Source organism: Silurus aristotelis (genome assembly GCF_946808225.1).
Source record: "Silurus aristotelis genome assembly, chromosome: 26".
NCBI classification, from domain to species: domain Eukaryota; kingdom Metazoa; phylum Chordata; class Actinopteri; order Siluriformes; family Siluridae; genus Silurus; species Silurus aristotelis.
In genome coordinates this window covers 8,724,996-8,743,823 of record NC_139599.1, presented here as the reverse complement: position 1 = coordinate 8,743,823, position 18,828 = coordinate 8,724,996, and the positions used below count along the sequence as shown (strand labels likewise).

Here is an 18,828-nt window from a genome sequence, read left to right as displayed (position 1 = left end):
CCGGCCTCTGTAAACATGCAGGACACCCATCTAATTCTAATCAGAATCATGAGCAATTTTAATCTAGCTGCATCAGAATCACTGACTATAACATTGTATGGAAAATCTGTTTAAATAAGTAGATAATTCCTGGTAATACAATTTGTCAAAAATAATTCTTATATAGTGCTTTTTTTTTCTTATATAGAATTCTTATATAGTAAGTGTTGAGTACACCTGATGTATTACTCCCTGCATAAAAAAAATCTAAATTTACAAACAACAGAGACAAATCCATATTTTGGAGTGCTAGGTTGTAACCATTTAATTTCATTTGCAACTTGCTGACTTTACAAAACATCATTCAGCAAATCTGTCTTGGCATAAGGACCACCAAAAAGGTACAAAACAATAAAGATACATTTGTCATTATCAAAATAAACACAAGCACACATATTAAACCAATAGTATAGCACTTCAAAAATATTTTTTTTTTTTCAATCACTAGCTACATCATAAGTCTACCGGCATTCTGTCTACAAAATGGTATGAATTCATATCAATGTATGTTTTTAGCCATTAAAATATACTACAGATTTAATATCCAAGGCACAAGATACGGAAAAACAAACAAAAAAAACCCCATAAATGTTTGAGTAAATACCATTAAGACATTGTCACAAAAGCAGACACTACAAGGCTCAAGTCAAATAACAATTCATACTCACGTTGCTATAAGAAATGTACAAAATTTTACTTTAAGGTGACTCGTATTATATCGCAGGATCAGAAATAGTATCATGACCATCAAAACACCAAGTTTTCTCTCTGTTGAAACATTTTAGACACAGAAGTTTGAATATTGTACATAAAAAGTGTAGTTCCACGCACATCCAAAACATCCAACAAATAAAATCAACCCATGCTATATTAATTTTCCTCTTATTTCATTTAGACCGGGACAACATGCAGATACCACAGAAAGAATACAAAAGGCAATACTGTGTAGTGGAAAAATGCATCACTATAAACACTCAGACTAAAGACACGGGTGCTTCAAGCTACCACAAAAGTCCTGGTGAGATAGAGGAAGCAAGATTTCACTAAATGTATTCATTGGTATACTGATTCGGAAGATGAAATGACGCCATCAGACACCACATCCTATATAGTGATATTCTGTTTTCTTGATTCATTTCTTGTTAATTAACTGCACTGCAGAAATAATGTTCAACAGGCTTCTAAAGTCCTTGAAAGAAATACAATTTCTTGAAAATGTGCTAAGTCGTGTCCTCCTGCTAAACATCTGTGATATATATAGATATATATAAAATTAAATAATAATAATCACATTCTTTAGCCATATTTGGAAACACGGGTGTCATCTAAGAACTGGATATTGCACAATGCATACCAAACAACTGGTTTATTGAGAACATCACATTGGAATGGAGCAGCTTTTGGCCAAATGATTGCCTTGTGCAATGTCAAATATGAAGGGGGAAAGAAAAAAAGACTTTTTGCTAATGACCAACTTGAGCAAGGGCTCCGTAGAGGTTTCACCATTTTGTCATGACATATTTCACACATTTTACCTTAAACATATTAGGTACCTATTTGTATGCTGTTGTGGAGAAACAGTTTTGCACTAATCAGCAAAATTAAGAAAAGATTTATAGTCACTGAAGAAAGAAATCATCTCTCATTTTTTAACCACCTTAAATATATTGAAATTCTTAATAGAAATTCTTAAACTAATGATTTCTACATATGAGGCACAGCTCTTAAAATCTAGCAGCGTGACATACAGTAGAAAATAAACTGAATGCTTGGTGGTGGTGGTGTGTGATTGTTAACTTCTTTACCCCAAATGCAATGCTCAAACAGTCTACTTAACATCACAATAAAGTCTGATAAGTTTACTCTTTTGGACAAAGAGACATTAATAAAACATCCTTTGAATTGAGTCTAAGCTTATTTTACCTAATTAGGCTACATGGCACATCATACTGGACGACTTCTGCTGCAGAAGAATGAAAAAGTAGTAGCACACACAGTCTTTCACGTTTCAGCTTGTTCGCCTCAATAGTTTAGGTTGCAGGCCAGGAAGAGCAGTGTGCTACAATTAAGGCGCTCTGCTTTATAAGACTAAACAAATTGCTTCAAAGGTATAAGAGACGGGGAAAAAGAAAAACAAATGAAAGGTCATTTTAGAGGAAAAACGTTCCCACTCTCTGTCCAGCATGATCCAGCCTGACTGAATAAGGCGAAGGCATAATCATCTCACAGCTTTAACTCATTCACAAATTCCTTTGACAACATATGGCCTCATAGAGGGTCATCATTTAACTGATAAAGCTTCAAGGGAGAAAAAACAATTACAGAACAGTTAAAAACAATGTCTAAACATTTCAAGTTTACAATGTCTGAATTTCAGAATAAACAACTTTTTTAAAACAATCACAACATATAATCTTGTTTTCCTTTACAAAGCAAACGAAAAGAATAACATTCCAATAAAGAACTGCTCACGATTACATATGAAGCATTTAAAAAGTCAACTAGAATAAGGATTCCAACTTGCATTTTTCACGCAGAGTCCAGTGTTCACTTTATTTCTTTTGCATTATACTGATACAGGCCACAAGATCTTAAAAAAAAAAAAGAAATTCCAAAAGAATTCAATGGAATGCTTCTTATTCGATTGTAATCGACACAAGTGCTTTCTTTTGGTTATGTCCCTCGCCCTCTTTCTCCCTTTCGTCTTTCTCCGAGTCTGGTAAGGAGGTGACAGCTATGGAATTTTTTGCTTCCTCCCCTGCTGTTCCCTCCTCATTCCCATGGCCTGTTCTGGAGCCTGGTGAATTCTGGGCCATGGAGGCAGAGGGTCGAGAGTCGTAGTTCATGGTTGAGGAGACCTGTGAGATGACGGGTGTTTGCACTGAGGAAGAAGAGGAGGAAGAGGTGGCAGTGACGTCGAAGGCTTGTTCGGTCATCTCAAAATGGGCCAGGTTCTCCTCCTCTTCCTCCTGCATGTGGCTCAAGTAGTCTGGGAGGAGGAACTCACTGTGGGAACAGAGCACAAAAGGTTAAATACTAAAAACATGCTATTTTCTGCATCATACTGAAAATGACACTATAGATCAAATTAAAAAATTTAAAGGACAACAAGGGCAATTTATTTGTTTTAGTTGCGATTGAATTCCAGTGATGAATATGTAACAGCAGATTAGAATTTCAGCTTTCATTTGCTGATATTGACAGCTAGATCTGTCAAACAACTTGAAACATGGCACATTTTGTTGGAACTTTTTTGTTTTGTGGGTTATACTGTGCAAATGTTTTAGGCAGTTGTCAAAAAAAAGTAGGTAAAGTGAGATTCTCTCAAAAATACGAAGCGTTAATTTATTTTTAGCAATTAAATAATGCAAAGTAAATGAATAGAATGGAAATCCAAATCAAACCCTTTGCCTTTCAAGTCTTACTTTTGCACACTTTGTACACTTGTAAAAAGTAAAATATTTTGTAGGATCAGAGTCAGGTGTATGATTAACCAATTATACCAAGCAGGTGCTAATGTTCAATTTCACATGTAGTTTAAAACATAACCTACATATGACTAGACTGAACACAGCAACAAGACACAAGGTAGTTATCCTGCATTAGCAAGGTCTCTCCCAGACAAAGAATTTGAAGCAGCAGGGGTTTCAAAATATGCTGGTAAAGATTTTTTACACATAGCACATAGAAATTTGCAATGGTGAGGATCATAGATGCAGTGGTCTGCCAAGGAAACTTGAATGTAAATGTAAATGTAGTAGATAAAAGACAAATCATGCTTATTTCTCCTTGGTATCAGATGAAGAACTGGAGGAAACCAGTGGGCCCCAGGTACACTTAGTTTCTGTATGGAGGTGTCTGGCCAGATGTCTTCCTGGAAGAATTGCGACCAAAGCAATACCTCCGACATTAAAACAAGGCTAATCGACTTAACTATGCATGAAAACATGGGGTGCAGAAAATCTGAATCTGAAATATTTGGCTGCAGTAAAAAAAAAACAAAAAAGAAAAACTTGCTGCATAGCTGGTCAGTGGTACACCAATGATTATCTGCAGGCATCAGTGAAGCATGGTGGAGGTTTCCTGAAAGTTTGGGGGGTGCATTTTTGCAAATGGTGTTAGAGATTTGGCCAGGATTAATGGTGTCCTCAATGCTGACATACAGGCAGATACTAGTCCATCATGCAATATCATCAGTGAGGTGTCTGACTGACCCCAAACATACAGCCAATGTTATTAACAACTATCTTCAGCATAGAGAATAAAAATGAGTCCTGGAAGTAATAGTTTTAGCCCCCACAAAATCCTAAACTCAACATCAGCGAGTTTCTCTGGGATTACATGAAGAGACAGAAGTATTTAAGAAAGCCTACATTCATAGAAGCTCTGTGGTTCGTTCATATCTCCTGAGTTCCTATAAAAACTGTACCTAATAATTCAAGTGTATGTAGAAGAATTGATGCTATTTTGCAGGCAAAGGGTGGCCACACCAAATTATATTTGATTTGGATTTCTCTTCTGTTTATTTACTTTCCATTTTTTCAATTGATCTTTTGCACAGTACTGTATAGGTATATAACCAAATATAAATGTTAATGTTACTGTAAAACTATCTGTTCCTTTTTTTTTGCTCACCCAAAAAAAGCTATATTCGAAGGTGTTAAATACAAGCGATGCAGCGAACGAACATTCAAATTCTGATCTTATTTTGTTCTTAAATACAAATGTATTTACTGTATAGAGATAAGAACTAAATTGGCCATGCCGTTCACAATTTGTTGTACGGACTGTAGGTTAGAGAACACAGCAATGAAACTGGTTTAGATGAACTGAATGATAATATAACCAGACAATGCATGTTTGTAATAGTAAGTCTAGACAGAAACAGAAATTGATTAATGAACAGCACATAAGGATTTTATCCAAAAGCAAAAAGCTCATTGACCATCTGTCCTGAAGACCCATGGCAGAAAACTTGAGAATTAAGCGCTTGTAATTTTAATTAAACATCTCCGTGTGCAAAGCTGCACCATATCAATGATCATTTATAAATATCTAAGTTTTTCTGAGTAAAAGAAAACTTTTTTTATATAAAGTCACATTTACCCAAGTCCCTGTGAAATGTTTTTACTATAGAACTTAAAGCTCTAGATATATTAATATAAACATTTTGCATTGAATTTTTGTTAATCAGTATCTTATGACCAATCAACTCTTAGAAGCAAACAATACAAAATCGATGCAAGTTGTTTTAAACTTTAATTAAGAAATAATAATATTTAATGGATTTTGCACTAACAGTAATGTATTATGAACTTCATATGGAGGACACATAGATAAAAAAAAAGAAAGAAAAAAAGATGAACGAAGGGATGATTGGATCCATAAAATGGGACAACACAAATATGATTCCACAAAGAAGCAATAATGACTGAACAACTGTTATGTAGTATACATTTTTAGTATATTTAGAATTTATGCACAGATTTTCGTGGGCAAAAGTAGACCAGAAACATTTTATTTTGAAATCTACACCCGGCTGCCCATGAACAGTAAGAAATGTAGGTACCTGGCTAAGTTTGCGAATGTTCCCCTATCCGTTCTCACAGATTCCACATTTGTTCACAATTTTCTTTAAGCGCCAATAGCATATTTGAAATTTGAAATCTACTGAATATATCATCACTTCATACTGACTGTTTAGTATTGTTAAATATGTTTTATGTTTATGTTTTTTGTATCATACAACATTTACAGTGAGGAAAATAAGTATTTGAACACCCTGCTATTTTTGCAAGTTCTCCCACTTAGAAATCATGGAGGGGTCTGAAATTGTCATCGTAGGTGCATGTCCACTGTGAGAGACATAATGTTGTTCAAATACTTATTTTCCTCACTGTATTTTTGTTCTATAAATGGTTTATCCATTTATTACAAATAGTGTAAACATCAACTACAACCTCTGTGTAGACTCTAGTTACAAACAATTAACAAAAAACAAGAATATAACATTTAAGTAACAATTAGCAGGGAAAACGCATCGTTCTGTAACGGCTATCCCAAAATTACTTATAAAACCAATTAACAAATTTCCTCTATACTGTCTTCCTGTCTCAATCAGAATCATACCTGCTTTCTGCAGAATGTTTGGATACAAGGTAGACAGTGTACTTGTTATTGCAATAGAGAAATGTGCATCCCTACACAAATTGCAGACACCCTGTCTGTCAGCAATTGCTCTCTCTTTGGACGCCTTTGCTTCATATCTTGAGAAAGTGCCAAATTATTGCCTCATTCTCGCAGGCTTGTTCGGCTCATACATTGTTTATTTGTGCTGGATACACACAGATTGGACAGGGAGAGAATGATGGAGAGAGAGGAATGGGTGACGAAATAGTGGATGTTTGTGGTTTAAGAACTGAAGACTCAACATTTCCAGGAATCTAATGAGGATGCTCGTTCAGGATTAATATACTGTTTCTAATGAGTGGTCTTTTTTTAGGCCACCACTAAGCTCCCAAGAATTGGTTTACAATAGTTGTCCATGTACATTCTCTCTTTCACACCCTTGTATGTAACTAAGTGTCAAATCCAAGTCCTTCAAATATGGTACTGTTTCCCAGCCTACTCTAATGCTGCCCTTTACAGTGAATCCTTTCCTAATAAAGCCCATATTTAATAACCTTTCACAACCAACATCTGGAAACACAACACATAACTGTTTCATTATATCAGTGTTACAAATGCATCCTGGGAAAATAACTATGCCTGAAGAGCCCATACACTGTTATTTACTGAAAGAAATACATAATCTTTTGGGATACGCGCAACACAAGGATAAGATATTATGATTGTCGAAAGGCAATATGTACATCAAATAAATGCTTAAACGTGTGCCATGTCACAGAGTTAAAAAGCGAAATCATGAAGCCTATGGGAAACGCTTATACTCATCATAAACAGTGAGGGATGGTGGATTTGTTAAAGAGAATTCTGATAAAAGAGCACAAAATTTTTAAAAGCTGCAAAGTGAAAAAGAACAAGCTGCTTTTCCACTTCTGATATTGGGACTTTAAAAGTCGAGATAATCACTGTGCATCTATCTGTGTGTATATATAATATATATATATATATATATAATACACACACACACACATACATATGGAATATATATACACATGTACATGGGATACATGCACTTATTATAGACTAATGATGTGTCACGCCTTAATCATTTGAAACCCTCATAACTAGCTAAGCCTGCATTGGTGTTTCTGCTCGCACAGACATTTCTAATTACGTTCAGGCTCCTCCTCACCTGGTCTGGAAGTAGTTTGCTAGCTCTGATGCCTCATGGTTCAGACTCCTCAGGTGTACGATTAAATTGCCGGAGTTGGTAAACATGGCGCCGCACGTTTTGCACTCGTAAATCCGAGGCTTGCGGATGATGTGGCGGGACACCCTCATGTGGTGCTTATATTCACCGAAGGATGTGAATGTGGCGCTACAGATCTGGCACCGGAAACAGCGTTTACCTTCATGCTTCAGACGGTGCATCTTTAGGGAGTAGGCCCGTGTGAACTTTTTCCCACATCGGTCGCACTGGAACGGCTTAATGCCTGCCAAACAAACGAGTCAGCAGTCACAACAAAGTCCAAAGTTTAATTTTTGAATAGTTACCGAGCGTTTAACCACATTATGCATGTATACACTGAAGTAATTCCTGAATACTTACAATGAGTGTGAGCAAAAGAGAATGCACATTAAAAATTCAAAATGTTTGTTACATATATTTAAAATAACCCTAAATGAATTGTGGCCAAAAGAGACCCAAGCTAATTCTGGGAGCTGAACTCTTGCTCTCACCAGAGTGGATGAGCATGTGTTGCTTAAGGTTCTGGATTCGAGTAAAGCGAACTCCACATGTGGGGCACTGGAATGGCCGCTCAGGCCCATTGAGTCCCGGCCGCGTAGAAGGGCTGATGTACAGGTGGTAAGGGTACTGGACATTTTCCAGCCTACAGTACATTCGAGAAAAGAAGGAAGGAGCGGACAAAAGACAAGAAAGAAAACACAAGACACCAAAGACACGAGGAGACATAAGAACAAGAGAGACAAGTATAGTTGCGTTAGAAATGTATTAGTGTATGAGGTAATTACTGTTATATACTTTAAAATATACTTTAATTTGCTACATGATCATCTAAAACGTCTTAAAGTGTTTTTTTCCACATTTAAAAACATGTGCAAGGCAGATAATATTAGTAATTACTAAAGGGTTATGGCCAAATAGTTTTGAATTGGCAACTTGGCAAAGCAGCCGTGTTAACAGTAACAGAATCCAAAGTTTCATAAATTGCAGCCCAGAGAGGTTTTAGACATATCAAGTTACCATATTAAAAATAAAAAGTGCATTTTAAGAGATGTACAGCAATGCTTATTTTCCTCTCCCTTTTGTTTTGCATCATAACACTTTTCTCCCAGTGTTTTTCTACAAAATTCAAGAGCCAAGAACTTTCCAGAAAGTTAGCCAACTAGCTTCTGGTCCTCTGGCAACAAATCTTGCCAAAATCTAATAGCCGTGACAGCACAGCATAAGCCACCTTCACTTATATATAAGTACAAGATGGAGACCAAAAATTAAATCCCTCTTTTAAGGTATTGTTTTTTTTTTTAATATAAAATTGTACAAGTAAGACACTGATACAATCTTGAAAAAACAGCTGTACCTTTCGTCCTCCTCCATGTGGCCAGTGGTGTTTGGTGTGCCCTGGATGGACTGAAGGCCCTCTGTCACCCCCTCATCCATGGAGCCTATAAATTCATAGAGCCATTTGTTTTCATTTCTTAGAATTGTATAATAAATAAGTACAAATGGGGAAACAATAAAGCTTTTAAAATAACAACAAATTTGAAGTTTGTGCTTTTGGTTAGGTAAATAAAATGTAAATATTTTCTTTTGATTTACTTTTTAATAATTTACTACTAATAGTTGTTAATGTTATGTTATGATGTTACGATACTAGTGCATGAGAGCATATTTGTTTGGAGAGCAAATCATTAACACAGTTTTGGCAAACATCAAGGAAAATATGAGGGCAAATTTTCTATTATACTTTTATATATGTGACTTGAGAATGTTAAAGACAATTTAGGAAACATTCTTTCGCTGTTGAATATAATGTGCAATGTTTCTGCAGGTTTTACCAAGTCAAATTTATAATTTTTTAAGACCCTTTTAAGACCCTTAAGAATAAAATTTAAGACCTATACAATGACATCAAAAACACACACAAAAATACGTTGTTAGCAACTTGCCTTAACCAAAACCTAATTTTAAATGGGTTTTTTTCAGGCCAAGTATCGTTAAACTTGTACTTCACCATAGCTGAAGAATACAATCTGTCTGTGTGTAAACTAACAAACAAAAAACCTTCTAAAATGCTAAAGGGAGCATTTTGATGCACATTAAAAGGTAGCATTACATGGAGAAAATTACACACAGAACTAGAACAGTGAATTTAAGACTTTTTAAGGTCTAAAACTGTGATTTTTAGATTTTAGACTTTTACTGACTTTTTAAGACCTTGCGGAAACCCTGAATGAAGTTGAATCTACCTAGTTCTCTTCCATTAATACATTTCTGCAATTAATTAGGACTGCAATTATTAGTCATTTTAATGTAATTATATATATATATATATATATATATATATATATATATATATATATATATATATATATATATATATATATATTTAGATTTTTTATAATCTACACATTAATTATCATGAATTAGCAACAAATATGAGTTTGATGTAAGAGCATATAATCCTGTTATGTTTAAACAATTTTTAGCCTAATGGTAGGAAAGGTGTATATGAAGGCTACTGACCTACTTGTTGAAAAATAGAGAAAACACAAAAAAGATACATACCTAAACATAAATAAGCCGCACCTGTCTATAAGCCGCAGGTGTCTACACTGAAACTAATGAACTTTACACAGGCTTTAATGAAAGACAGTGTCTGTTACACCGCTTGTATCTAAACAGTAGCCGACCAAGAAAGTCATTGTTCACGGTCTTCCTCCTTCCTTTCACAACTATTTCTTTCGGGAGTTTTTCTTTTGGCATCGTCGTGCGTTTAAAAATCAACATCGGTGAAGCTTTTCTCCGGATGCCGTGCAGCTCAGAGAACACAGGTGAAGTGCGTTTTTTCATGCCCAGTTTTTTTCAGCGTGACGAATGATTTGCATTTCCTGTTGACAGTCCGAGTGAGCGGCAGGTCAAACGTCAGAGGAACATCATCCATATTTATGATGTGGTGTGGGAGCGTGATTTAATATAAAGAGTTTCATTGGGTGACCTGAACCCGTTCGGCAATTTCATTGGTCTAATTTTATGGGGTTCAGTTTTTTGGCTTGAAGCTTGTGAAACCTGGGAAAAACCCAGGAAAAATCCATACATTTGTTTATGTTTAATTGTTTTTTTCAGTGCATTGTAGTTGTGCTGTACTTAAAGCATGCTAGCACAGGCAATTTAGCCGATTTAATTTGAATTCTGAAATGCAAATCCTGTCTGCAGTGTGGCCTTACTGTATTTATATTTGAGGTTTACTATTTCAAAATATTTTTATACATTTTCCTCTATATACTTGTGTGATGTTTAAAATGTTATGAGTATTCATTTCACGACACCCGGTGTCATCGTCCAGGCCCCCAGACACACACACGCAATTCGAATAGGCGTCGACTACAGGCAAGACTTGCTGGTTCTGATTCGACTATGTAAATCCTAAGTAAGGGACAACCCTGCAAGTATTTACAATTTCAACTTGGTGTCCTGTTATTTTACTATTTGCTTAATTTCATTGTTGTCACTATTGAATGGTGACTTATTCTTAAAAAACTGAACAAATTAATTTCGATCACAAAAACGACATCATTGCACAAAAATGGTTCTTGTTTGCAAACTTACAAAAACAAACAGACAAATGGATATACATCCCTATAACAATAATCTAAAATCTTAATGTGTGCAACATTGCAGACCAATTTTTGTTTTGAAAATACAAATTAGGAATGCTGTAAACATGGCAGAATAAGAGGCTGAGCCAATAAGAGTTTCCTACCAATGGATGAAGACTGAGGGCTGATGAGCAGATCCTCCTGAGCGTGCTCACTGCCAGGCACAGTTTGCTGGTCAGTCAATGAGCTGTGGGAGGCGCTGACTGGCTGTGATGCCTCCTCGTGTGCCTCTTCATCACTTAGCCTCTCCACTTTCACTTGCACATCCTCCTCTTCTTCCTCTGCCACGGCTGTGCCACCCACACCCATTGCCCGAGGGCCCTCACAAGACAAGTACTCCACCAATGCCCGACTGCTCCCATCTTGTCCAGATGCTCCACTAGACTCTAGCAACCCTTCAGGAAGCTTGGCCTTTTCTGAGGTGAACCGACGGTCTACACCAAATGGATAAGTCCAAGAAAAAGCAAGGGAGGGTTCCAGGGTCTGGGCAGAGCTCTCAGGGAAGGAAGATGATGAAGGTGAAGGATTTGGGACTTGCGGTGAGGAGGAAGAAGTTGGTTGTGGGCTGGCAAATCCTTTGCGTTTGCGGCGTGACTCACGGCAAATGGGGACAGGCCGCTCAGGTGCGCTGCATTCTGAAGACACCGGTGAGGGTGAAAGGGCATCCAGTGGAGTCAGAGTGCAAGTTGTGGTGCCTTCAGGAGCCTCCTGGGGCCGGTGGAGAGTTGTGGTGTTGCTGGAAGCTGAGGACGAGTTCCATAAGATGCTGGACTTCATGAACTCAGAGCATGTGTTGGCCACTGCAAACATCTGCATGTAGCTGGCAGCAGCCAGGACATCAATTATGTTCTCTGTGCTGATAGACAGTGTGGATGTGTAGGCGTATTCCAGCAGTGGAGCAAAGCCCGCTACAGTAACATGGTGTAGGTCCAAAACTGCCTTATTGTCCTCTGTGCTGGCCTCGTCGTCGCTTGGCTTTCCTGAGAGCTTAGCTTTGAGGAAGTCGCTGCAGCAAGCCAGCACCACCTTGTGGGCAGAGAATAGCTGTCCTTGAACACGAATAGTAACATCGCAGAAGTGGCCCTCACTGCGCAGCGCATTGAGCTTGTCCAATAGCTCTTGACTGTGACTGGATGAATTGTGGGTAAATGTCTTCACTCCCATCTTCACCACTGATAAAGGATGAATTTCCTTGAAGACAGAAATAAATTTATTAGAACAGCTGCTACAATATTAATGGGAAGAAACAGTGAACGACTCGTGGTGGAAAAAAAAAAACAATGGAAATTTTCTTCCCTTTACTCTGCATGCATAATAATTATGAGGTGATCATTATTGCTATGATTTTTATTTATCTTTAAACCTGAATGCTAATTGGGTATAATTATTTAAAAATAAAGTTAAATAAATTGATGAGGACGGGTGTTGCTTACATTTATTAATATATGGTGTGTGTATAATTATTAGGGAGCTGCTCTGCCTTTGCGGATTGCATAACAATTAAGCCATGACCACTAGACAATCGAATTCTTTGTTATGAACACTCAAAAGGTTGAAAAAAGTTATGGAGAAAAAAGTTGATTGGGGGAAAAACTTAAATAGAATTAATGTGGACTGTAAGTACAAAGTGACTAATAAAAATGAAATTAGATGAACTAGGAGTGCCTCTAGATGGACCAGATAGGTGGAGCGATGGGTCAGTTCGAGGAAAACATTGGCAAGGTAAGAGTAGGAGTACTACTGTGCACTAGTAGTATCATTCATGTTAAGCTAAATGGACCATTTTTCATGGACTTCACATCAATTTTCAATTGAATGAGCATCAATTCCCTGAACATCAATATTGCCAGTTTATAGAAGACAGTTTGTTCAGGCAGTGGTACAAGAATAATCAGAAAGTTTTTTGGATAGCCATTAAAGATGACAGAATGATGAGTTGGCCCCCTCCTTTACCTCACTTAAATCCTATTAAGAACTTTTGGGCCATTCTCTAGACTGAGATTTGGTATGGATGGAGGTCTCATAGTAGTTCTACTTGTTTACCAATAAAATTCTAATGATAAAATATACTAATTGTCTAATAATTGTGCACATGGTAAACAACAAGATTACAATGTCCATGAAAATTCCATTTGAGCTTTGAATTATTATGCCACAAAATGTTTAACCAGACCCTTTTCAGAGTGCTGCTGCTTTATACCTTTTGCTTTTAGCATCACATTTGTCTCTAGTGTGCCTGGTACAAAAATAAATTACAAAGAAAACTCATATTAAGGGGAAATGTGACTGAAATTCATTTAAATTGAAAAAGGAACAATAAGTTATTAATACCTTAAAGCAAGATTATAACATGATCCAAACAAATGTGGAACAATTACATTCATATACACTGATGCATGCAAGGGAATTGCTGGAAAATCTGACAAGCCTAAATTGCTGAAAAGTCTGGAGAGCCATCTTACTATCTAGTCCTAACAAGTATGTTGGAGTTCAGAAACAGAGAGAAAGAGAGAGAGAGAGAAGGAAAGAGGGGAGAGTGAGGGAGTTTTACATTCCACTGAACCCAATGACTCAGTCTTCCTAAACTGGAATTTGTATGATGCTAAAGGGAAACACGGACCCTCTACAAAGAGTATGTGTTGTGGAATGCACAACTTGGAGATTCAATATTTGTGTGCAGAAAGACAGTAGCCTATTCCTCAATGGCAAAATAATTATTAATTCTGAGGGCAACCAGAAAGAAAATGTGCATGGATTGACATTGGACAAAATGTCAATGATATTTTTTAAGCATTACTGCACTACAGTTAAATAAAGATATACAAGGTTTTGCTATTAGGACAATTCAGTTTTTATTTATATTCTGTCCCAATTTGTTACTGAATTTTATACTATGGATGTGTGTTGTTGACTAACAATACATTGTGAAATAACTGCAATGTTCTGAGTTGTGATAAAAGTGGGCTTTGTGTCATCTATGTAAAAGCATAAACAGATTTCATAATAATATTAAACCAAGATCATTTAATAAAAACACATGGTATATGGTGTGTATATACATATACCAAATGCCAGCTCAAACACTTATAAGCTGCACATCACAAATATTGTAGACATTATTATTACAGCAGTGTGTGTGTTATTACCAATATAAAATTGCCCTCGACATTTTTATTCCTCTTAAACCATAGCAAGTTGCCAAAGATTACATTTTTTTTTTATTTGTTAATGAATGACATCATACATTTGTTGTTTATATACTGAACAAAATTATAAATGCAACACTTTTGTTTTTGGCCCCATTTTTCATGAGCTGAACTAACACTTTTTCTACGTACAAAAAAGGCCTATTTCTCTCAAATATTGTTCACAAATCTGTGTTACTGAGCACTTCTCCTTTGCTGGGTCTGGACTGGTCAGTTTTCTGGTCAGTATCCGGTGTGACCACCATTTGCCTCACGCAGTGCAACACATCTCCTTTGCATAGAGTTGATCAGGTTGATGATTGTGGCCTGTGGAATGTTGGAACTGGAACACACTCTCGTATACGCAGATAAGGACGATGACCATACAGATGAGCTTCCCAGAGACGGTTTCTGACAGTTTAAGCAGAAATTCTATAGTTATGCAAACCGATTGTTGCAGCCGCTGTCCGGGTGGCTGGTCTCAGACAATCTTGGAGGTGAAGATGCTAGATGTGGAAGTCCTGGGCTGGTGTAGTTACATGTGGTCTGCGGTTGTGAGGCCATGAAAATTAAATGAACATTTTATTTACGGGCAACAGCTCTGATGGACATTCCAGCAGTCAGCATGCCAATTGCACGCTTCCTCAAAACTTGCGACATCTGTGGCATTGTGCTGTGTGATAAAACTGCACATTTTAGAGTTGCCTTTTATTGTGGCCAGCCTAAAGCACACCTGTGCAATAATCATGCTGTCTAATCAGCATCTTGATATACCACACCTGTGAGGTGGATGGATTAACTTAGCAAAGGAGACATGCTCACTAACACAGATTTAGACAGATTTGTGAACAATATTTGAGAGAAATAGGCCTTTTGTGTACATAGAAAAAGTCTTAGATCTTTGAGTTCAGCTCATGAAAAATGGGGCAAAAACAAGTGTCGCGTTTATAATTTTGTACTCAAATTTTTTTTAACAATAGTAAATATAACTATATTTACTATTGTTAAAATTTTTTTTAAAAAACATCACCTGCATTACAGCATCTATACATGGTCTCGCTTAAAAACAAAAGACAAAATGCAGCTCATGTTACTGAGAAAGCATAACGACATCTGTCCAGAAACCTCTCTAATGACGGAATACAACTCCTTGCAGAACATTTCTACATATTACCAACGTTTTATATATGCATTACAGTGGTGGGCTGTCAGCAAGGCCCTCAATGCTAGCCTAAACACTATCAGATTTACTGACATATTTGCATAATTTTTTATAAATATGTATTAAAATTTTACCAATAGTTTGTCATTTTATAGCTATTCTCTTGGTTGCGGTATTTCCAGTAGTACATGCCTTTAGAATCAACAATACATCACAATTAACCTGTTGGTTAAGCAGATACACCAGGCCTATCTAAGAGGCATACAATAACATCAGCATTTTCATGTCCTTTGATTAGATAGTCAGAAAGCATATTAGTCAGAGCTTGCAAACAGCATCAGTAGCAAACTGCACTAGCTAAAATATGTGTTTTCTTCATTCTAAAAGAGGAGAAAAAAATGATTTTGTTGCACATTTACTTACACTGCCATTTTCAAGATGGACTTTTTCATGAGACAGACATCAAAACCGTTTAAAACAGGTGTTAAGCTTTTTCAAAGAATCATTTAAACTTTTGCATCTTCTTTCCTTTAGAATTTCCACAAAAACACACACAATTTGATTTAATTTCAAATATTCCACAGGGTTTATGTTTTATGAGAACTCAAAAGGTACCACAAAAATGCACAGAAAACCCAGGGTGGACTGTATTTTTCGTCATTTTCGGTTAATATTGTTGATTCTGCTGGAGACAATACAGTGCAGCCATGGCTGCAGTGAAAAGAGACATGAATTGTTTTAACTGGGATTCTTGCTTGGTGATGGCTTTCATTCTCACTGCATGAGTTACCTTTCTGCGATGCAAAACTGTTATACTTTGTTTTATTATAATATTGATGGTTTCTGTAGCCATGTGAACTGAATGGCCCGTCACAATTACGCATACATTACATATTGTTTCGGTGATATAAAATCCCATCGATGGGCTGTTACTAAACAATAACGTATAAGAATGCCTTCTATTTTAATTAATGCCAGCACCGTTAAAGCTGCCGTTTAGGAATTTATCATTTAACTAATCAAATTCAATATTTCACCATACTAAGAGGGGAACAGATGTTATCTGTCCTATCTGGTTATCTGACTGATCCTATCTATCAAGACAAGAATGTTTGCGCATGCACAACAAATTTCGCACAGAATAAATTCATGCTCCTACAAATTATGTAATGATAATGACAATGCATTTTTTTGGTTTTACAAACAAGAATATAAAATAGTACTTATAGTTTGATTTTCTAAAAGCAAACAAAAATCACAAAAAATCACTCTTGGTACTCTCAGAACAGAGTGGCAAAATAGGACAAATCATTAGTCGTGTGGACTAAGAGGTTTGAATTTTCTTGTGGTTGGACAGAAACCTACAGTCTCAGCATTTATACCTGTGATTTAAATCAATGCCAGCATTGTTAAATCGGCTGTATTAGAAAATTGATCATCTAATTAATCAGAGTCAACTTTTAACAGTTGAATAATTAAATTCTTCTACAAATAGTTTATGATGGAAGCATTTTTCTGGTCATATGACCACAAATATAATGTTACCTATAGTTTATTTTCCGAAATATAACAAATATCGCAACAAATCCCTCTTTGGTACAGTGAGGTATTCCCTCTCAGAACGATGTGACAAAATAAGACAAATCATTAGCACTGTGGACCAATTTTCATTTGGTTGGACAATGGCCAACAGTCTCAGCATTTACACCTGTGATTTTTAATTATTGGCAGCACTGTTATAGCTGCTGTGTTATAAAATAGATCCCCAAATTAATCAGAGACAACATTTTAACAGCTCTGTGGCATAAAGCAAAAAAAAAGATCATAAACTGAAAGCAAACATACAGAGGGAAACAGGTGCTGTACCAAACTCTTATATTTGTCAAGACAAGATGATTATGCATGCACAATTCACTTTGCGCACACCAATAAATTAATACGATAAAAAATATAATTATGGTACAGATAGTTTGATTTTCCAAAAGCAAACAACAACTGCAACAAATCCCTCTCCCTAGTGTACGCTCAAGACCAAAGAGACGTCACAAATCATTGTCCTATTTTGGACAATAATTTGGACCAAACTGTCCTATCTGTCAATACAAGAGGTTTTTGTTTATACAATTCACTTCTGACAAAACATGACAAATCGTTGGCATGACAAGATAGGACAAAAATCGCAACAAATCCAATCTTAGGATGCTGAGGTCATCCCTCCCAGGGCTGTGTGACAAAATATGACGAATTATTAGCAATCTGGACTAAAAAGGCTTGAATTATCATGAGGTTGGACAGGGGCCTCCTGTCTCTAAGACCTGGCACAGAGATTTCGTGTATGTCCATTGCCAAGTTCCTAACTTGTGCACTGAGGTCTTGTGAAAGAAGGCCTGCTCAGGGAAAGTTGAAGGGGCGTGGCTCTTCTGTGCACGAGCCGCTTTTTTTTGTTTGTTTACGCGCTGATCCTGAATTGTAAACTCGCCTCCAGTGAAAAAGCGCGAGCTTCATCGAGCTCAGGTCGCGTGCGCGCTTTACAAATGCTCAGTATTTCTCGCAGCTTCTCAGCTCACGGGGTTCCTTTAGCTCGAGGCGAGGCTGTCAAACAAAACTACATTTACGCACTTTAGCCCACCCCCCCACAAAACCCCCCCTAAAACCACGTACAATCACGAAACATCTGTCCACGAAGCGACTGGTAAGTCTGTAGTGAAATGTTATGGTGAAAATTATATAAAAAAAAAAGACATCATATCACTAGCTGCCTGGCTAACTCATTAGCCTGCTAAGGTGAGTAGCGTTGTGTGACGCCGACCATCAAAAGTCCAACTCTTTTCATAGCCCGGCAACGACATGTAACTTATGGGATATATTAAAGTCTAATACACTCACCTTCTTAATAGAAATCAGGAAACCACGTAGGTTTGGGAAAAGAATTACGTGAGCGTGAAGCTAACCAGTGAGCTATCCATATTAGCGCGGGCTAGCTAGCTCGGCAGTGGGATCATTGGTCCCGCGGTTTCAACAGGAGGTCTTTTGGTTTCTTTCAGGGGGAGGGAGGACATTACATTCCTCTACGGCGTAACGACCTGCTATGATTTGTACCGAGAAAAGTCTTTAAAATGTACCGAGAATTAAAATCTTCCCGTATCGGAGCTGCAGCTCCTTTCCTGGGCCAGTTGATGTTTACATCTTCTATCCCAGCATGCCGTTCGCCTAGCCCTCAGGATATCTACTTTGACTGACGAGCCCAAAAGGCTCTGGCGGACTTCCAGATATCTTCTGTTCCAAACACTCTATCTAAGATGTGGAAACACGTTAAATATACCTGATCTCAATTGTTAGTCAATAAATATATTGATCTAAATGTTCTTACAATGGACATTAAGACTGTCCTGAACGAATCTTATGCTATTACAT

At 36.9% G+C, this 18,828-nt stretch overlaps 1 protein-coding gene across 1 annotated transcript; it reads right to left on the bottom strand.

The window, feature by feature from the left end:
- Positions 1 to 278: 278 nt before the first annotated feature.
- zbtb44 (zinc finger and BTB domain containing 44) lies at positions 279 to 18,771 on the bottom strand. Its single transcript, XM_083531864.1, has 6 exons — positions 18,301 to 18,771; positions 11,172 to 12,258; positions 8,769 to 8,853; positions 7,906 to 8,057; positions 7,358 to 7,658; positions 279 to 3,045 (listed from the first exon to the last, which is right to left on the bottom strand). The coding sequence occupies exons 2-6, from the start codon at positions 12,229 to 12,231 to the stop codon at positions 2,676 to 2,678; spliced, it is 1,968 nt and encodes a 655-aa protein (XP_083387990.1). The 5' UTR covers positions 12,232 to 12,258; positions 18,301 to 18,771; the 3' UTR covers positions 279 to 2,675.
- Between the last annotated feature and the right edge of the window lie 57 nt (positions 18,772 to 18,828).